This window comes from Haemaphysalis longicornis, unplaced genomic scaffold, assembly GCF_048455015.1.
Source record: "Haemaphysalis longicornis isolate Haplotype H1 unplaced genomic scaffold, Haemaphysalis longicornis Haplotype H1 scaffold_819, whole genome shotgun sequence".
NCBI lineage: Eukaryota > Metazoa > Arthropoda > Arachnida > Ixodida > Ixodidae > Haemaphysalis > Haemaphysalis longicornis.
Window position 1 is genome coordinate 27,452 of NW_027526451.1, and position 16,787 is coordinate 44,238.

The 16,787-nt window shown below is 49.2% G+C and overlaps 1 protein-coding gene across 1 annotated transcript; it reads right to left on the minus strand.

Annotated features, from left to right (window-relative positions):
- Positions 1 to 6,273: 6,273 nt before the first annotated feature.
- Positions 6,274 to 14,769, minus strand: LOC144150952 (AFG2-interacting ribosome maturation factor-like). The gene is made up of 4 exons (XM_077682258.1): positions 14,421 to 14,769; positions 14,108 to 14,287; positions 9,979 to 10,091; positions 6,274 to 6,429 (listed from the first exon to the last, which is right to left on the minus strand). Exons 1-4 carry the CDS (start codon positions 14,693 to 14,695, stop codon positions 6,389 to 6,391), a joined length of 609 nt encoding a protein of 202 aa, XP_077538384.1. The 5' UTR covers positions 14,696 to 14,769; the 3' UTR covers positions 6,274 to 6,388.
- Between the last annotated feature and the right edge of the window lie 2,018 nt (positions 14,770 to 16,787).

Consider the following 16,787-nt stretch of genomic DNA (forward strand, 5'->3'; position numbering starts at 1 on the left):
ACCCCGATACTGCGTAAGTGGAAAATGCAAGATGTAGGTGTGGCTACAATCCCGCTGGATGCTTCCCTGGCGCAACAATGCGGTTTAAGAAGGTCTTCATGGCGCCACCTGCGAGTGACGTCACTTGTAGGACGCCGAATCGTGTTGTCTGCTACAACACATTTCCCGTGCGTATGCGGAAGCGCGTTTTTTTGTTGTGGCCACCGTCTCGCCCGCTCCTTGTGGATTTGATGCAAATCACCAAAAAAGTTGTCTGTAAACCAAATAATTCCGGCAAGCAATCAGCGACTCGCTTGTTCCCGGCGACGCCGCCGCGTTTAGGTAGTTGCTACCATCGCGACCCACAGCTGTTACATACGCAGCCAGCTAACGCCAAGGACGATGCAACTGATGCCGAGAAAAGTACGCTGTAAATTCATTATGAAATACTTGTTACGGGACATGTATGTGTTTTTCCCCTACGATGTTTTTATAGTCATGCTCGGATTTGATTAACGATCACTGCCGTAGCCTGTACTCTGCACGGCTCAAGTACTTTTCGCGACTTGTCCGGAATGTATGAACGGTATGAACGCGAGTTTTTAACGCCTTCGAGCGGGTTTGGACAAGGCTATATTTAGTTTCCATTGGGTGCTCGGCTTGGTAATTTATAATTGCAGCGTGTTTTGTATGTTTACAGTGAGCCGGCATTAATCAAGGAAACTCACGACTGCTCACAGAAGGCGAGGCTGCGTACGAGGCGAAACACGTCGTTAATGATTTCGGGTAATGGGGATATTTAGAATAGGAGAACCGAGCGCTGGGGGCCCCCCAAGAAGTTAGGGGAACCCAAACGCAACACGCGCGTGCGCAACCGGAGGGCGCCTTCGCCAACAGCTCGCAGCCGGCTTCGGATGCTTTTCTGATGGAGGGGAAAAGCAAAAACGCCCGTGTGTACGAGATTTCGGCGCACGTTAAAGATCCCCAGCTGGTCAAAATTAATCCGGAGCCCTCCACTACGGCGCGCCTCATCGCCTGCGTTGCGTCGGCGCGTTAAGCCCTACAATCATCACCATCGGCTTCGGATGCACGTAATTGGATGTTGGTTGTGGTGGTGGTTGTGGTTTGCGACGGGAAAATGAAAGGAAATTCACTGGGGATATTTTGAGCTCGGCAGGGAGCTCACCTGCATACAACCCAGTGCAGGGGAAGGGAAGTAGAGGGGGAGTGATAGGATAAAGTAGGAAGAGAGAGAGAGAGAGAGAGAGAGAGAGAGAGAGAGAGAGAGAGAGAGAGAGAGAGGTATAAAGAGAGCTGTCAGTCCGGGCACACCAGTCAATCACTGCACTCCGGGCTACAGCCGCTGCGTAAGGCCGGTCGTCTCCAGGAAATGAAAGCAGATAAGTGAAGACTTCCCGTTGGGTTGCCGCAGGTCCCTTCGGGAACAGAAGGCCCTCCATGTCGGCGCTGGGAAGGCCTCGACGCTGGAGCGCTCGGTGGAGCTCTGCTCTCCGGCCCGCGTGGTGGGGGCAGAAGCAGAGTAGGTGCTCGAGCCTCTCCAGTTCGGAACAGTCCGCACATGTAGGGGAGTCCTTGCGCCCGTGTCGGTGCAGACGCTCCGCCACATTGCAGCAGTTGAGCCGCATGCGGAGAAGCAGGCAGCGGGCGTCCCTGCTGATGCGTGCGGGCAACGGTCTGGGCGCCAGGCCGCTCACAACCCGAGGTCGTCTGCACCATGCGGGCCAGGGCAGTGCGCGCCTCGTCGAACGCGGTGACGTCTTGGGAGACCGCGGTGCCCTCCTGGTGGGCCTCCCTGGCGCGGGCGTCGGCGTCTTCGTTGCCCCGGATGCCACTGTGGCCCGGTAGCCAGTGGAGCCGCAGGTCGCAGCCTCTGGAGGCCACAGTGCGCACCTTGGTTGCAAGGGAGCGCTCCGGGTAGCCGCTGCTGTTGGTGGGTTGATCGGCCGCGTGCAGCCGCAGCAGGACAGTCCTGGAGTCCGTGAGGATGACCGCCCCGGGGTGGTTATGGGGCCCCCTCTCGAGGAGGAGGTCGGCGGCCAGGTGCAGCGCTGCCAGCTCTGCCCGTGTGGAGGAAGTGGGGTAGGGCAGGCGGAAGCTCCGGCTGGCTCCCAGCTCAGGCACCACGCACGCAGCCGCCCCCTCGCACGTGCTGTGCTTGACGGAGCCGTCCGTGAAGAGATGCAGGTAGCTGCTCAGCTCGTCCTGCAGCAGGACGGCCGCCTCTTGGCGGATGGCCTGGGGTGGTGTGGTCCGCTTGTTGCGGACCCCGCGGAGGGTCGTGGTGATCTGCAGGGACTCCCCGGTGTCTGGTTGTGGCGGCTCCAGACAGGGTCGGTTCGGAACCTCGATGCCCTCCTCGAAGATAGTGAGCAGCGCTCCCATGTGCGAGTTGGGCCGGCTACGGAACCTCTGCAGGAGCGGAGCCCCGTCACGTACGGCCAGCAGACGCTGGATGTGCCGCAGCCCCGTCTGCAAGGCCCGCATCTCGATGGGCCAGGTGCCCGCCTCGGTGTAAGTTCCCGCAACCGGCGACGTGGAGGGGAGGCCCAGGCAGAGGCGGATGGCGCGGCGTTGGTCGATCTCCAGCTCCTGCCAGCGTCGTGGTCCCAGGTAGGCGAGTGGAAGCGCGTACAGCACAGCTGCGGAGGCCATGCCGTGGAACACACGCTGCGCCACTTGGTGTGAGCAGCCATTGCCTCGTGACAGAAGCTGCCGCACCCCTTGGAGCACCTGTGCGTGCCCGGAGGGCCTCGGCAGCCATGTGAGCCGGCAGTCAATGAGCAGCCCCAGGTACTTCACGGTCAGCCGCCAGGGAAGAGGTCGCCCGTTGAGTGTGATGGGCGGTGTTGCCCGTCGAGCCCTGCATCCTCCCGGGTGCAGCATAAGGGCCTGCGTTTTGGCCTCCGAGAGCTGCAGGCCACGGCTCTCGAGGAAGACTGCATCTGCGCCCAGAGCCTCCTGGAGGCACGCCTTGACTATGTGGCAGTCTTTGGTGGGGCCATGGGTCCAGAGTGCCACGTCGTCAGCATACACCGCCACCTTACTGGGTGTCGCAAGCCTGGAGGGATGCAGTCGGGGAGGGGAGCCAGCACCAAGTTGAAAAGAAACGGGCTCAGCACGCTTCCCTGGGGTACCCCGGAGCGGACGTCTCGAGGACTCCTGGTCGCCCGGCCTACCTTCACCCGCAGGGTCCGGTCACGCAGGAACGCCCAGATGTAGCCTCCTAGGCGCCCCACAACGCCCATGCCGTCCAGGGCCTCCAGGATGGCCCCGTGGGCAACCGTGTCGAATGCCGACCGCATGTCCAGCAGGAGCAGGAAGGCCACCTCCTTGTCATGGCGGGCCTGTTCCAGCATGGAGATGACGTCCCCCAGGGAGTCAGCCGTGCAGCGGTGCCGCCTGAAGCCGCTTTGCTGCTCCCGGAAGACGCCGCTGTGGTCCGCAATCCACTCGAGACGGGCCAGGGCTGCACTCTCCATGACCTTCCCAGCAGCCGACGTCAGGGACACGGGACGGTAGGACTCTGGCTCCGTCGGGGGCTTGCCGACCTTGAGAATTGGCGAGATGAGCCCCACGAGCCTGGGTGGCGGGAGGACACCAGTCCGCCAGACCCGATTGAACAGTCGCAGAAGCGGCTCTGAGTCACGTCCAGGTTCCGCAGCATCTGGTACGTAACCCCGTCCATATCAGGAGCGCTCCGCCGCTTGGGGCATCGATTCAGGGCGGCCTGCAGCTCACGGAGCGTGATGTCCGTGGAGCAGAGGGACACCACTTTCTGGTCGTGTGGGGCGGCTGGCGCCGCGTCGGGTGAGGCCGCAGGAACTGGAGGCGGGGTTTGAGCGGCCTTGGCAAACTGGTCGGCGAACAGCTCCGCCAGGGCCCCTTCTGTGATGCCCAGGGATATAGCGACCGCATGCAGGGGACGCCGGCTGGTGGTGGTAGGCCCCAGCAGAGCCTTAAAAGATACGCCAGGCTCTGCCCGGGTCCTTACGAGAGTCCATGGACGAACACAGCGACTCCCAGCCCTGCCTGCGACGCTGCCGTGCCCGTCGGCGGCACTGGGCGTCCGCCCGCCGGTACTCCGTCCAATCCTCTAAGCGCTTGCTTCACAAAGCCTTCCTCTGTAGCTGGTTGCGGCGGGCCCGAAGCCGTAGCAGCTGCATGTCCGGGAGTGGCGTGCAGAGTGGCGTGCAGAGAGTCGACCCAGCTAGTGACTAGAACCCCACGTGCTGGCGGCGGTCTCCCAGGAATAGGCGTACCGCTGCGTCACCAGGGTTAGGTCGATGCATGACTGCTGGACCGTGCCACTGCGACGACAAGGGCGGACGAAAGTAGGGCTGCCGGTGTTGGCCACGTGCAGTCCACAGGTGGTGATGGCGTCTAACAGCTCTCGTCCCCTTCGGGTGGCTCGATGACTCCCCCAGGCAGGGTGATGTGCATTGAAGTCGCCGCACAGTACAGCGTCCGAATCCAGGTTTGCGCGCAGCCGGCACAGCGCCACGGCGTCCCATGGTTTCTGCGGCCGGATGTAGACGCTGGTCACGGTAGTGTCCGTTGTCCCCATGCGTACTGTCACGGCGGCACACTCCATTGGGCCGTCAGCAACTGGGGCCAGGTCAACAGGAGCCCTGTTGAGGGTGGCGCGCACATAGACCGCTGCCCGCGACTTTCCCGGTGGGTGGGTGGCGTCGCAGCACGGTGTGCTGCTGCAAGACCTCAGGCGGTAGCTCGTGGCGCTGAGATGGCACACGTAGCACGGCAGGCGCGGCGTGTCGCTATAGATGTACACTTCCTGCAGTGCCAGCACGTCGAAGGACTCCCGCAACAGGTGCTCAGTCAGCTCCGCGCTGCGACGGCCTAGGCTTGGCGTCGCAGCAGATATTTCATCGCCGTTAGAGTTGCGAGTGACAGTCCCTAACAGAACGTTTCACCGCGCTGGGAACTTCGTAAGCGCGGTGATTTCCGTTGAAGCGATGGGCGATCAAGACACCTGCACGGCCTCGGCCGATTCTTGCGCGCAAGCACAGCCACCCTTCGGCCGCTCGCCGCACCGTGCGTGAACGGGCCGGCGCTGCCGGGACCGACCTCCGCGGCTGGTCGGCGTAAATCACGGCAGATATTTGAGCATCGCTTTGAAAACCACAGCTGATGACACTACCTATCAGAATTTTTCATCACACTAACATCTACTTTCACCAATCTGGAACTTCTTTTCCACGACTTGTGTGATTTTAAAAAGCGGCGACAAGTTGTTGCTGCCGCGACCTGCGTCGGTTCGAGCCGCACCCCCGCACCGTCGGCCGTGCGGGCAGGCACGGCGGGTGCGTGTGCTTCTGCGAGCAGTTAACGCTTCACGATTTCCTGCTTTATACATTTCTTGCAAACAAGGGAAATCTAGAAACTTCACTCAGCGATCATCGTAGTCCACATTGTTGATCGGGGAAACAAGCCGCTGCATGCTTACGCTTCGGTCGCATGCGTAATACACGACCACGCTCACGGTGTTTGCGGATAATCTACCACAGTGGTTACGGTTATACAGTCACCATTAGGTCGAACTGCGCTTGACGCACTGAGAATTAACTTCAAACGAAGGCAATTAACACGAAAATACTTTTAGAACGCGCTTCCTAAGCGAAGTGTCACGCGTAGCAAGCCAACTACGCAGCAAGAAATGAACGGTGATCCTACAAGTGACGTCAAAACGATCGCAGCGCCGGCAGCGCCGGCCTCTCCAGTGGTGGGCCTCGCCTGGCCTCGCGGCCAATACCCACAAGCAGCTCCGCTGTGCATCCACTTTTACAGTAGAATGGCAATGATTTTTTTTTTGTCCTTGACAATGGGTGAATAAGGTACATTTTACAACTTCAGCTGTGGGGGGACACGTTCCCCAAGAGATAGCTACCAAAATCTAAACACCTGGGTTTTGAGTTCACAAGGTTCCACTGTCTTTGCTCTCTGTGATGCTGATATTATTTAGTAACAATGCCCATTGCTCCACTAAACAGAGTGTATTGCACACTGAGTGAGTCAATTTTGAATATGCAGTGCCTACATAAATTGCGAGAACACAGTCTGTCATTATCACTGTCAAACACCCATGGCTCCCATTTGTTTCATCTAAGTGCAAACCCAACATGCATTTCTATGGCTTTGTAAACTTGGCTCCTCCCCTTTTCAAAAGGTAACCATCACCTAGAACGAAATCTATTTCTGATCATACCTGCAAAAAAGGAATTGAAAATTGCAACATATTGCAATGGTGCAATGAAATGCAAGTAACATCATACACACTTTATTAACAGGTAGAATGTTTCAGGTGACCATGGAATCTTATATGATGAACCATTGAAGACCTGGACATATTTACGGACACCGAAGTTGCTGCCTACGACATTTCCATTATGAATTTTGTAGTTGCCAATGCATCTGAAAAATGGAAGGAAAAAAAAATTAAGCCATGTATGTATACACAATTATATACCATTATTTTTGACAAGTTTTCCTGCCAAATGGATACAATACACACAGGAATTCAAAACTTTTCGAAATCATAAGAAAAAAGAGACGTTATGGTCCTGAGACCTTAACAATAAAAAAAATATTATTTGTAGAAGTTGCAATAGGGCTATGCTTTTACCATGCAAACTGATGGAAAAACTGATGCAACTGCAGAAGGTCATTTGGCTATTCATAACTGTCAATGGCACTGCAAAGTTGATGCTTACAAAATTTTAAAAGCTGAAAAAAAAAAAAGCAACAACTAGCCCATACAGAAGCTGCTAGACAATCAAGTGATTGAAGAATATTGATAGTTTATTTGCTTTTTGTTAGTCTCTTTCTCATGCCACTAATGCAACCCTGAAATAAAACTTCAATGGTGCACAAAAAGGGTGCGAGGACAACATGCCACTTTGCATCAATCGAAAGATTTCCACATGGGCATAACACTCATGCTGATTTGAACACTCAGGCCACTTTTAATGCAAACTGCAATGACATATGTTATATGCTGAGGAAAATGGAAGAATGGGAGGCCCATTCTACTTTCACGGACTTACCTTGTGACACACGTGATTGGCTGATGCTAATCACATTAACCAATTATTTAAATAGCTTTGAGGGGCTTCAACTTAAGCTCACAGTGCTTCAAACAAAAATAAGTCAATTTTTGGTGACATGACACTTACATTGGCCATGAAGACAAAATGCAAGTTTGGTTCATTTGAAAGATTGCCTCGTTAGAATAACACTGACACCACTTATAACGCAAACTTCACTCATATAAACTGTATAATTAGGGAAAAAAATGGTCATGGGACCCACTAGTTCATTTCCCACACTAGAACCTATGACGTGTTATGGGCAGCTGTGCGATTGCCTGAAGCAGGCAAAAGCAAATGCAAGTTAGGCATGGCTTACAAGCTTGCAGGACGAGCTATTTGCACTTAAATTAATGCACATTCTTTTTATAGCAGTAATAATGGTGGGGTAAACAATAGAAGTTACAAATGCACATGAAAACATAGAAGCACAAGTGCATACTGCACGCACTATGCTGGCTATAGCTGCACAGCCACCCGGCACATTGAACTTACACTGGCCAAATGGCATAAGCGACATTATCTTCTGTGACTCTGTTTGTCGAGCACACCCTATGTTTCACGAAACGATTACTATCAACCATATCAAAAATTAGCCAGGTACAAATCCGGACAAAAACAAAGCGAGCGCGGACAGCGGTCCTGAGCGGTATTGTGGCACCATCTGAGAATCTGGGAGTACTGACGATAAACAAGGCACTTCGCCATTCACTGCAGCCCGAGTCAGTATACTAAATTTCGCTCAAGTACCTGCCCTGGATACGTCATCGCAGACGTCACGAAATACAAGATTCAGCAGGAGAATCAAAATTTTGGCTTAAGTTGTTTAATTTCTCAGTGAATAAAGCATCGTTTACTGCTCGGCAAGTGCTAGGGACACTACAAAACACACAAAACAAATTTGCATTTTGTCTTCATGGCCCCTTTAACAAATGCTCACCGTGATATAACGCAAGAAAAATCTGCATGAATTGGAGGTGAGCACGACGAGCAACCTACTGAGCTGCAGTAATTTTGTGCCATCCCTGGAGTGGCTCTCACAACAGCACGATACCGTTTGAAGTCGAAAGAATTGCGCCCACAATTTTTTCACGGGGCACTTAGAGTTCAGGTGAGCTTATGTCATCCAATCCTGGCTACACTTTCACTGTTTGGGGTAAGAACAAAGTCCATGGCTACACTGCTACCTGGCATGGGGTTACTACAATGCTGAAGCAGCCTGCTATATTTTGCTAGGTTTGATCAACGGTTCCAAAATTTCGCTTTCTTTGCAACAACTTCGAGTCAGTGTACTGGCCTCCCATTTTTGGCTGCTCCTCCAAGGACGTCACAGGGAATTTGCAACGTCACATAGTGGAGCAGTAAACAGGCAATTTAAAATCCACCCCCTAATGCCTCAGTGATGGCAGAAACGTTTCCTGCCAAACAAAATTGTAGCCAGGGTAAGAGCTGCCCAGTCTTTCTAATAAAGCAAAGTTGCATGTTGTCTTCGTGGTTCTTTTAACCACCCACAATTCTTTTAGGAGACAAGAGATCAACATACAGCCATACTACATTCACTATGCAGACTGATGACTGCGAAAAAGAGAAACAATAATTTGTTCGTTCATTTGTCTGTATTTGTTAACTTATGAAGGCACCCCTCCCCCACACCCCCCACCCCCTGAATCGCTGCTTGAGAGCATTCCTTGAATGCTCGAATGCACTTACGTTAGCATAAAAATTTGTGCTTCACTACATTCCAAAAAAAATCCTGGGCCACCCCAACTAACGTGAAACATGGGGAAGGGCGAAGCATGCAATTTATAAGCGTATTCTTGGCGCCTTGGCATTTTTGCCCACGGAGATGTACAGATGTATAGAGCTTTGCTGTAACTCTCGTGTCTTTGAAGGGTGAAGTGTTCCAGTGCGAGGCGTTGGAAAACGAGCGTCCCGGTGTGTTCTTTTAGTACACGTTACGTTCTAGCGTGAGGCGTTGGAATACATGTGTCCCAGTGTTGGAATACATGTGTCCCAGACTACGTGATACTACGATGACGACGACAATGACGACAACAGGAGACGCTGACAGCCCAAGCCCCAGGGGGCTTCGCCGCTAAAATGACATCATTCCTGGTGTCATTTTTGCCAGATGATGGGAAATTTGAAAGTTTACCGTTATTTATAATATTTTTTGTAGAAAACCACATTCTTTGGTGCCGGATATTATTCAGGCAAGTAACGAAGGACTGGCTATTTCCAGTAAAAAAAAAATGTTTTTGAACCACTGGCAGCCAAGACGATTTCTGGTGAACCTGTGAAGTGTTCACCATGCCGCTTGCATAGGTTCTTCAGAACAGTAAGCACAATTCTAAACATGCTCTCGTGACATTATCCTGGCCGACAATCATACGTTAAAACATCTTTAATACCATCTTTTACACTTGGACATATTTCTAAAGTCATAAGAGAGAGAATGTTGCTAAAAAAGGCAGGTAACGTATATGGCTTCAAAAGTTTTCATGTGAGAAAATAATTATCACATACCTGTAACTTGCCACATTATGGTACTAAATTGATTTTTGAACTCAGCTGCTTGAAGCCTGTGACATAAAAGACCCCCATAGCAGGAGCTGCATCTGCAGTATGAGCTATGGCCAAAACTTCATTTACATTTGCGGGCGTAGACTAACCAAGTTAAAACAAATGAAAATTTTACATTGCTCAATAGAACATTGTCAGCATCCCCTTAAACAAACACATGTAAACAAAGACTAAAATGTAAACAGTACATACAATGGGTTTTTAGTTGTTCAGAATGGCCTCATATGCTCCAAAACACAACATTCTCATGCCTGCGCAGCTTTTACACATCCTTACGTGACTACAAGCTCACCATTTAGGAACTCGAGCAATGCTGCATCGTCTTTCCATTCTTTTACAAAAGTTGCAGTCTTGAAGTCGTCACCAAAATTCGCTTCTTCTAGCAGCAGCTCTCTTGCATGAACACTATGCACACAGGTCAGGAAACACAGATGCGAGCATGACATAAAGAGTGCCCGATGGATCAGGGAGCACATCGAAAGTAATTGATACCCAAGTACTAGGAAATTTTTATACCTTTACCCAGTGAAATGCAGACAGCAGGACCGTACCTGTTCCCTAGGTGGATAGTAGGACACCTTGGTTACTGTGCTCCCTTAATGCAGCAGTCACACAAGGGCAGACAACGCTACATTATGGTGTTTATTGCGAGCACTTATCCAGGCTTTAATTCCAATTCCTAATGTCAACTAAACATTCTGAGTTATCAGCCATAACTTCTTTGTATTATTTACCGATTAGGACTGCCCATGCAAAAGCATGCAATGTATTAGTATACCAAATTCTTCGGCCTTTAGCTTTGTAGTGAAGGCCTCCAGGACACAGATGCAGCAGGAGGCTCTCCTAAAACCTCTTTACCAAAAATGTTTATCTGCATCTATACAATGTCCCCTGAACATGCAACAGCTTCAACAGAACCAAGCAACTTTAGTAGCTGGGCAAACATGTCAGTTAGTAAGCAGTGTAAAGGTGAAGAAGAAAAATGTGCAGCCTGTACCCTGTACCACAGCCTGTACTACAGCATCTATGTCAGTACTCCTCTCCCTTCTCCTTTGTTACCTACATCCTCCTCTACAGCAAGAAAGCCACTATGCAGCAATATTGCCATTCTGTAATTCAAAGAGTACATAATGGAATGGGAATGGAACTCCGTGACACGTTCCCAGAATGGAAGAGTAAATGTTCAATGCCTGATGCAGAATGCTGGTGCTGGCCGGTCAACCACTGGAGTTGCATTACAGAAACTGCCAGGGATCATATGTTGAAGCATTGCCTAACATAGGGTCCTAAGGAGTGTTTTCCCCCAACACCAAAGTGCCCTCAAAGACGCCCTTTATCTAAAGAGAAACAAGCTTGCCTCATAGGCATGTCACTTTTATCTGCCAATTGCCATTTGCAAATGTAAAATGCACATGTGTAAGCATGACCATATGGAGACTGATAAATTCATTAATAAACAATAGGAAGAACTTGTACACTGTACAACTTGTGGAGTGCTAGGCAGAATTTGTACACTGTACAACTGTGGAGTGCTCATGCATCTGATAAAATTAATTTTCTCATTACAGTGGAACCTCGATGATACGTCCCTAGGTCTAACAATGATGAGCTTCTTACGACAGATCATTGCGGTCCAGGCAAACTCCCCATAAAAACAATGCATTAAAAACCCTGATTATACAACGCACAGGTGCACGCGGTCGGCTTCATATGACAGACCCTGCGGGGATAAACCAGCATTTTTCCCACCTTTTACACCGCTTCGTCGCCTCATCCCAACCTTTCTTTATTCTTACCCCCGTTTGACGCTGCTTGATGTGCAAAGGTCCGCAGGCAGGCCAGACCACTTGCTGAACTTACACAAGCAAGCAGGCGGATACTGGCAGGTAGGAGTTAACCTTCGACGGCCCCATGCAGCAGCAGAATGCCAACATGCCAACCGCGAGAAGTGAAAGTCCAGGTGGCCGACGGACAGCCAATTTGATGCTCCCATCGAGCCGACGAACGTGAAAACACATACAACACAACCCCAAAACGATGACCAAACACCTGCTTGCCTCGCCTACACGATCCAAGTTTCTTCCTTTCACGATGCTCTCTCTCCCCCTCTGTCTGCTCTCTGCTGATCAGTGTCTTTCAAAGCCGCATTGTTGCTCTGTTCCTTTCTTTCCCGCCATTTTTCCATCGCCGCCTCGTACCATCGTTTGTATCGCTTAGCCTTGGCCGTTTCACACTTGCCTTTTTCCCTTTTAAGTTGCTCGGCTGCATCGGCCTTCCCAGCTAATCTCTAACACGCAAGGTGCAGGCCTGGCGGGCTAGCGCCGGACAGATTGGGGGTCGCGTGGCGTGTGTGCATGTCTGGCTGGCTCATACAGATGCCATGAAGGGGAGAGGGGCACAAATAGGCATTCTTTTTTTCTTTAACCTTAGGATTTTAGCTAGGCGTCCGAAAATTGTGTGAGAGCATGCCAAATATAGTAGTTTAAATAAGTTTTTAGCCCACCTGTCGCATGATACCGTCTACTAGGCCGGCATTTACTTGTACCCCAATCACACGCCACCCCGGTCGTACCATGATTTTGCGCGGTCCCTTGAAAGTCGTATCATCGGGGTTACACAGTACTTGAAGCAACGAAAGCAGAGTTCCTAAAACATGCTGACAAAACAATATGTCTATAAGCACAAAATTGATGCATTGTTCACAGTTACACTGTTTTGTTTCCCAAAAGCAGAAAATTCTAAGAGGCACTCATGGCTCAGTTTGATCACTGTTACGTTGGAATAAGGTTGCAGCACTTTTGAAAAAAAAAAAAGCAATACATAGATGATTGAACTCAAGAATTGCAAAACCTTTCTTAACTTGTTTGGAGATTGGCTGTTTTACACAATCAAAATGAAAAGATTTGTAAGTGTATTGAAATGGCATTTAAATTGTACAGTTTTAGCCATTTTTACATCTAATGTAATTTCTAATCATATGAACTGAAAGTATTTTAAAGTCAGCAATTTTTCCAGTGATTTTATTCATTTACATGTAGATTGAACTGACTTTGAAATGTTCTGAACATGCTTTCTTCTAAGCATCTTTCAATAACACCTTTGGAAAGATCCTGTGCACTTGTCTATAAGTAAACAGAGTTTTAGTCTGCAAAATTCCTGTTTGGTTTAGCCTGCAAGTACCTCATTTTGCAACACTGTAAAAACTATTCTTTAAATGCCTGCAGCCCTTGTACTATAGAAAAAAACGATGGCTAAACTGACACTAATGCATGTTCCAATTCATACCAGCCTGCAACATAGGAATGCGCACTGCCCATTCTGCTAGATCCACAACGATGAGGCTGTACCAGTATGGAGTGTGAAGATGATTGCCTGCTGCTTGGCTTACTGGCAAGGTCAATATCATGGCAGATTACATTGGATGAAGGAAAAGGGCAACTGCAAATGAATAAGTGCCGTCGCCCTCAAACTAACTGCTGAAGAAACTGTCTCTCTCTCTCTCCCTTGAAAAAAGCGTTGGTATCTGCATTGCCCTGTGGAGTAGTACAGAAAGTAGAGGTGCGAACATAGAAAAAAGAGAGTGGAGAAAGACAAAAAAAAAAAAGGCTGAGAAGAGAAGCCCGGTCCCGCTACAACTGAATATGCTGAAAACAGTAAGCGAAATCCAGCTTGAGGGCAGTTTTCGTCTGCACTGCCACGGAAGACCCTCCACTGCCTTTGACAGCCAAGAGCATGAGGGCTGGATCTGACAAACAAACACACATTTTTGTTGCCCACGGAGCATGCGTTCAGTCACCTCACCCTAATTTTGCAACATGGCTCTAGTAACTGTCAGCAGGAGTGGGCAAGAAAATGTATTACATCATTTTCTTTATTTCATTTCAATTTCTAACTGAAAGAGGCTGGTGTTGCACAGCAATGCCTCCAGATCAGTAAAAGCTACATTCACAACACTGAACGGAGATTAAGTGACACACAGCGGAAGGGTTTAAACCCCTCCAAAACGCTGACAAGCGCATGCATATGTGTATCAACTTTGGCACAGGACGAAATGAACCTCTCCCCACCTCCCTCCTCCTGCCCTCTAAAACAAAATCTTGGCTACGCGAATTTTTTTTCACTAACGATGCATCAAAATCTACCAATTTCAATGCCACCACAAATTTACAAGGCCTACGCTCAACAGCAACATAATAAGCACACATTAACAACTTTATTCATAGCTGCACTCAAATCTTGCATCCATGGGAATTCCCTTGCCGCTAATTTCTTAACGACAGACTAAATGTTATTTTGAGGCAAATATAAGAATGTAATATCAATCGCTTGCAATACTGGCTGTTGGAACGAAAATGTGAAGGGTAACCAATTATTGCAAAAAAAAAAAAAAAAACAGCATTCTACTCTGCGGCCAAGGATACTGACTGCCGAATTCTTGTTCAGCAGATGTTATCCATTCCAGCATGTCAGCCACGGATGGACAGACTTCACTTCTGTAGCAGATGTCTTCAACGCTCAAACTTTGCGACTGTTGCTCGTAAGCTTGAATGGCTTGCTGGCAGGCACTGCTTAGAATGTTTTGAGACTTCTTCAAATCTTTCCTGGAAAACACTCCCAATCACAAACGCTTGTAGCACCAAAACTCGCACTTGTGTAATGTGAGCAAGCGACATCAAAACATCCTAAAAATAGCATCAGGTTCACCAGAACTAAAAAAATGAGGTCTCCACTTACAGGACTGATTCCAACCGGTCCCTTTCTCCGAGCAGCTCGTTTTCTACATTACACAGCACCCTCTCTCTGATGTCCGGGTACTTGCTCAAGAGCTCGGTGCCGACGAGTTTTGCTGTCCTGCAGTTCGTCTGTATTTCACGCAGGGTGGCGATTGCCCGCAGATGAGGTGAGCAGTTGTTCATGCACTTTTCCCACGCCAGTGTCTGCTCTCTGAGTGCACAGAACGCAAGCTTAAAAGACTTGCGTACCGCGTACAAGTCAGCTATTTCATCCATAATCGCAGACCTCAAACCTTAGCGCCAGTCCCGCCAGTGCGTTAGCGAGTCTTCCTTTTTCATGGGGACCAAATGATGATGATAATAACAATCAAAATATGAGCTTGCTCTTCTTGTCTTTAAAAGCAGATAAACGCAAAATTAATTGAACACAATGCTTTTATTTAGATTTTTTTACGTTTATTATAACTGTCCTGACTATTAGGCGCGTGTGGCCAAGGCTATGAAACGAAACCTTGCATAGAAACCATGATAGAAACCCGCCTTGTGAACGAGACTTTGCCTGCTTTGCCAGACTTAGTACTTATCAAGGAGGTCTAAAAAAGTTTTGGTAACTTTCTTGTTAGTGATACGTAGCGATGCATAGAAGTAGATAAGCATGGAATACAGCAAAAGTTTTGACAAAAACAGTACGATGATGTAGTACTTGTTCACTGCGAAGTTTCTTCTTTACCATCTTGTATGGGAATGCGCCGACCACCCGAACCCCCTCCCTTCCCCCACCCCGGAGCAGTGGGAGTGCGGGCTGACCAGCTCTCAGCTCGGGACTCAGGAACGCCTGACCTCCCGGGCTAGAGCAGCAGCAGTCGCTCGCGGCTTTCTGAACTGAGAAGAGGCCACCCACCTTCTTTTTTTGTCGGCTCAAATAAAAACGTTTTTTCCTCCTCCTCCTCATTCATGTTTTTCCTCCTCGCTTCACCTCCCTTCAAAATTAAATCCAGCGTACGTCACATGCACGGAGTTGATCTAATTTTTAATTCGGAGTAATGTCAGAGGAGGCATTGAAGTGCTACTAAGGTAGGTGCTGCTGTGAAGGCATCAACCAACCTAATCTAAAAACGTTGGCATCAACGAATTTACTCTAACGTCCGTATTTAAGTTCTAGTCAGCCTTTCCGCGTATGCACAAGAAAAAGTCATTTCGAAGCAAAGTTTTGTGATCAATGACTAGAATAAAATGAATCTTGTAACCAACAATCTTCTACTGTGACATTTTTGGTCTACGTACAGCTTTTTCATCCAGCACCTTTCTTCTAGTGCATTTCAAGTCACCCTAATTTGTGATAAAATGTTGATAGGAAATTTTCGGAGGGAATCATCTATCCTTTCATGCCTCAATTGCCAATATAACCCCTTTCACGATCCTCCAAGCAGCAGATCGACAGACAAAAGCCCAACACCCTCATTAGAAAAGCACACAAACAAGCCTTGGCCCTCCCACTGGCAACGTCCTTGGAATGTCTTGCAGCACTAGGAATACATAACACCATAGAATAAATTGTCGAAGCCCATCTCACAGAACAGCAAGTCTGACTTGGTCTCACGAGCACTGGTCGATCAGTTTTAGCCTCTCTCTAAACCTTAGCCCTCTCACGGAGATGAAATACGCCGCCATGGTCTCTCTATAAATAGAGACAAGACCCAAACATCACCCCATGGAGGAAAGAATAGTTTTTTTTTCCCCTCCATGAATCACCCTTTGCCAAGAAACATGCACCCCCGAACATCAAGCGTGATGAACCGCTAGGGCAGAAGCTCTTCAATGCCACTATGAAAAATTCAAGGAAGTGGGGCACTGACGCTACTTACTATGCACGGTATAAAGTAAAGACTGTGGTAAGCTGCATGCCCTACTCCCTTCTCGCTAGCTTAACATTACAGAAGGCAGAGATGCTTCAAGCAGAAGAGACGGCAATCACCCAATCCCGAGCATCCACCATCGTCACGGATTGCCACGCGGCATACAGAATTATGCAGCAGGAAGAATTTCCATGATTGCTCTAGGCATCATCCTCTTTCAACGCCCACCTCAGAGAAACATAAGAATCATCTTGTCCCCAGCCCACTTTTCTCTCTGCAGAAACCAGGCGGCAATGGTGTAAATCATGGGGGGGTGTCAGGGGAGTCCTGACCCTCCCTTGTGCAGAATATTTCTTATACCTATATTTATAAAAACAAAATGGCCGGCCACCAATGCAAGATGTCCCGCTTTGCGATTTTTCTGGATTTATGCCACTGCCAGGCGGCACATGTTTTCGCTTGAGATTTGGTCAGTCGAGCACTGTTAGAAGAAGAGGAAAGGACAGGATACC

Excerpts from the sequence above, each read along its gene's own strand:
- LOC144150952 (XM_077682258.1), bottom strand. The coding sequence starts at position 14,695 with ATGGATGAAATAGCTGACTTGTACGCGGTACGCAAGTCTTTTAAGCTT. Across the intron at positions 14,288-14,420 it reads GACCGGTTGGAATCAGTCCT|GAAAGATTTGAAGAAGTCTC; the intron begins GTAAGTGGAGAC and ends AGTGTTTTCCAG. Across the intron at positions 10,092-14,107 it reads GAACAAGAATTCGGCAGTCA|TGTTCATGCAAGAGAGCTGC; the intron begins GTATCCTTGGCC and ends CTGTGTGCATAG.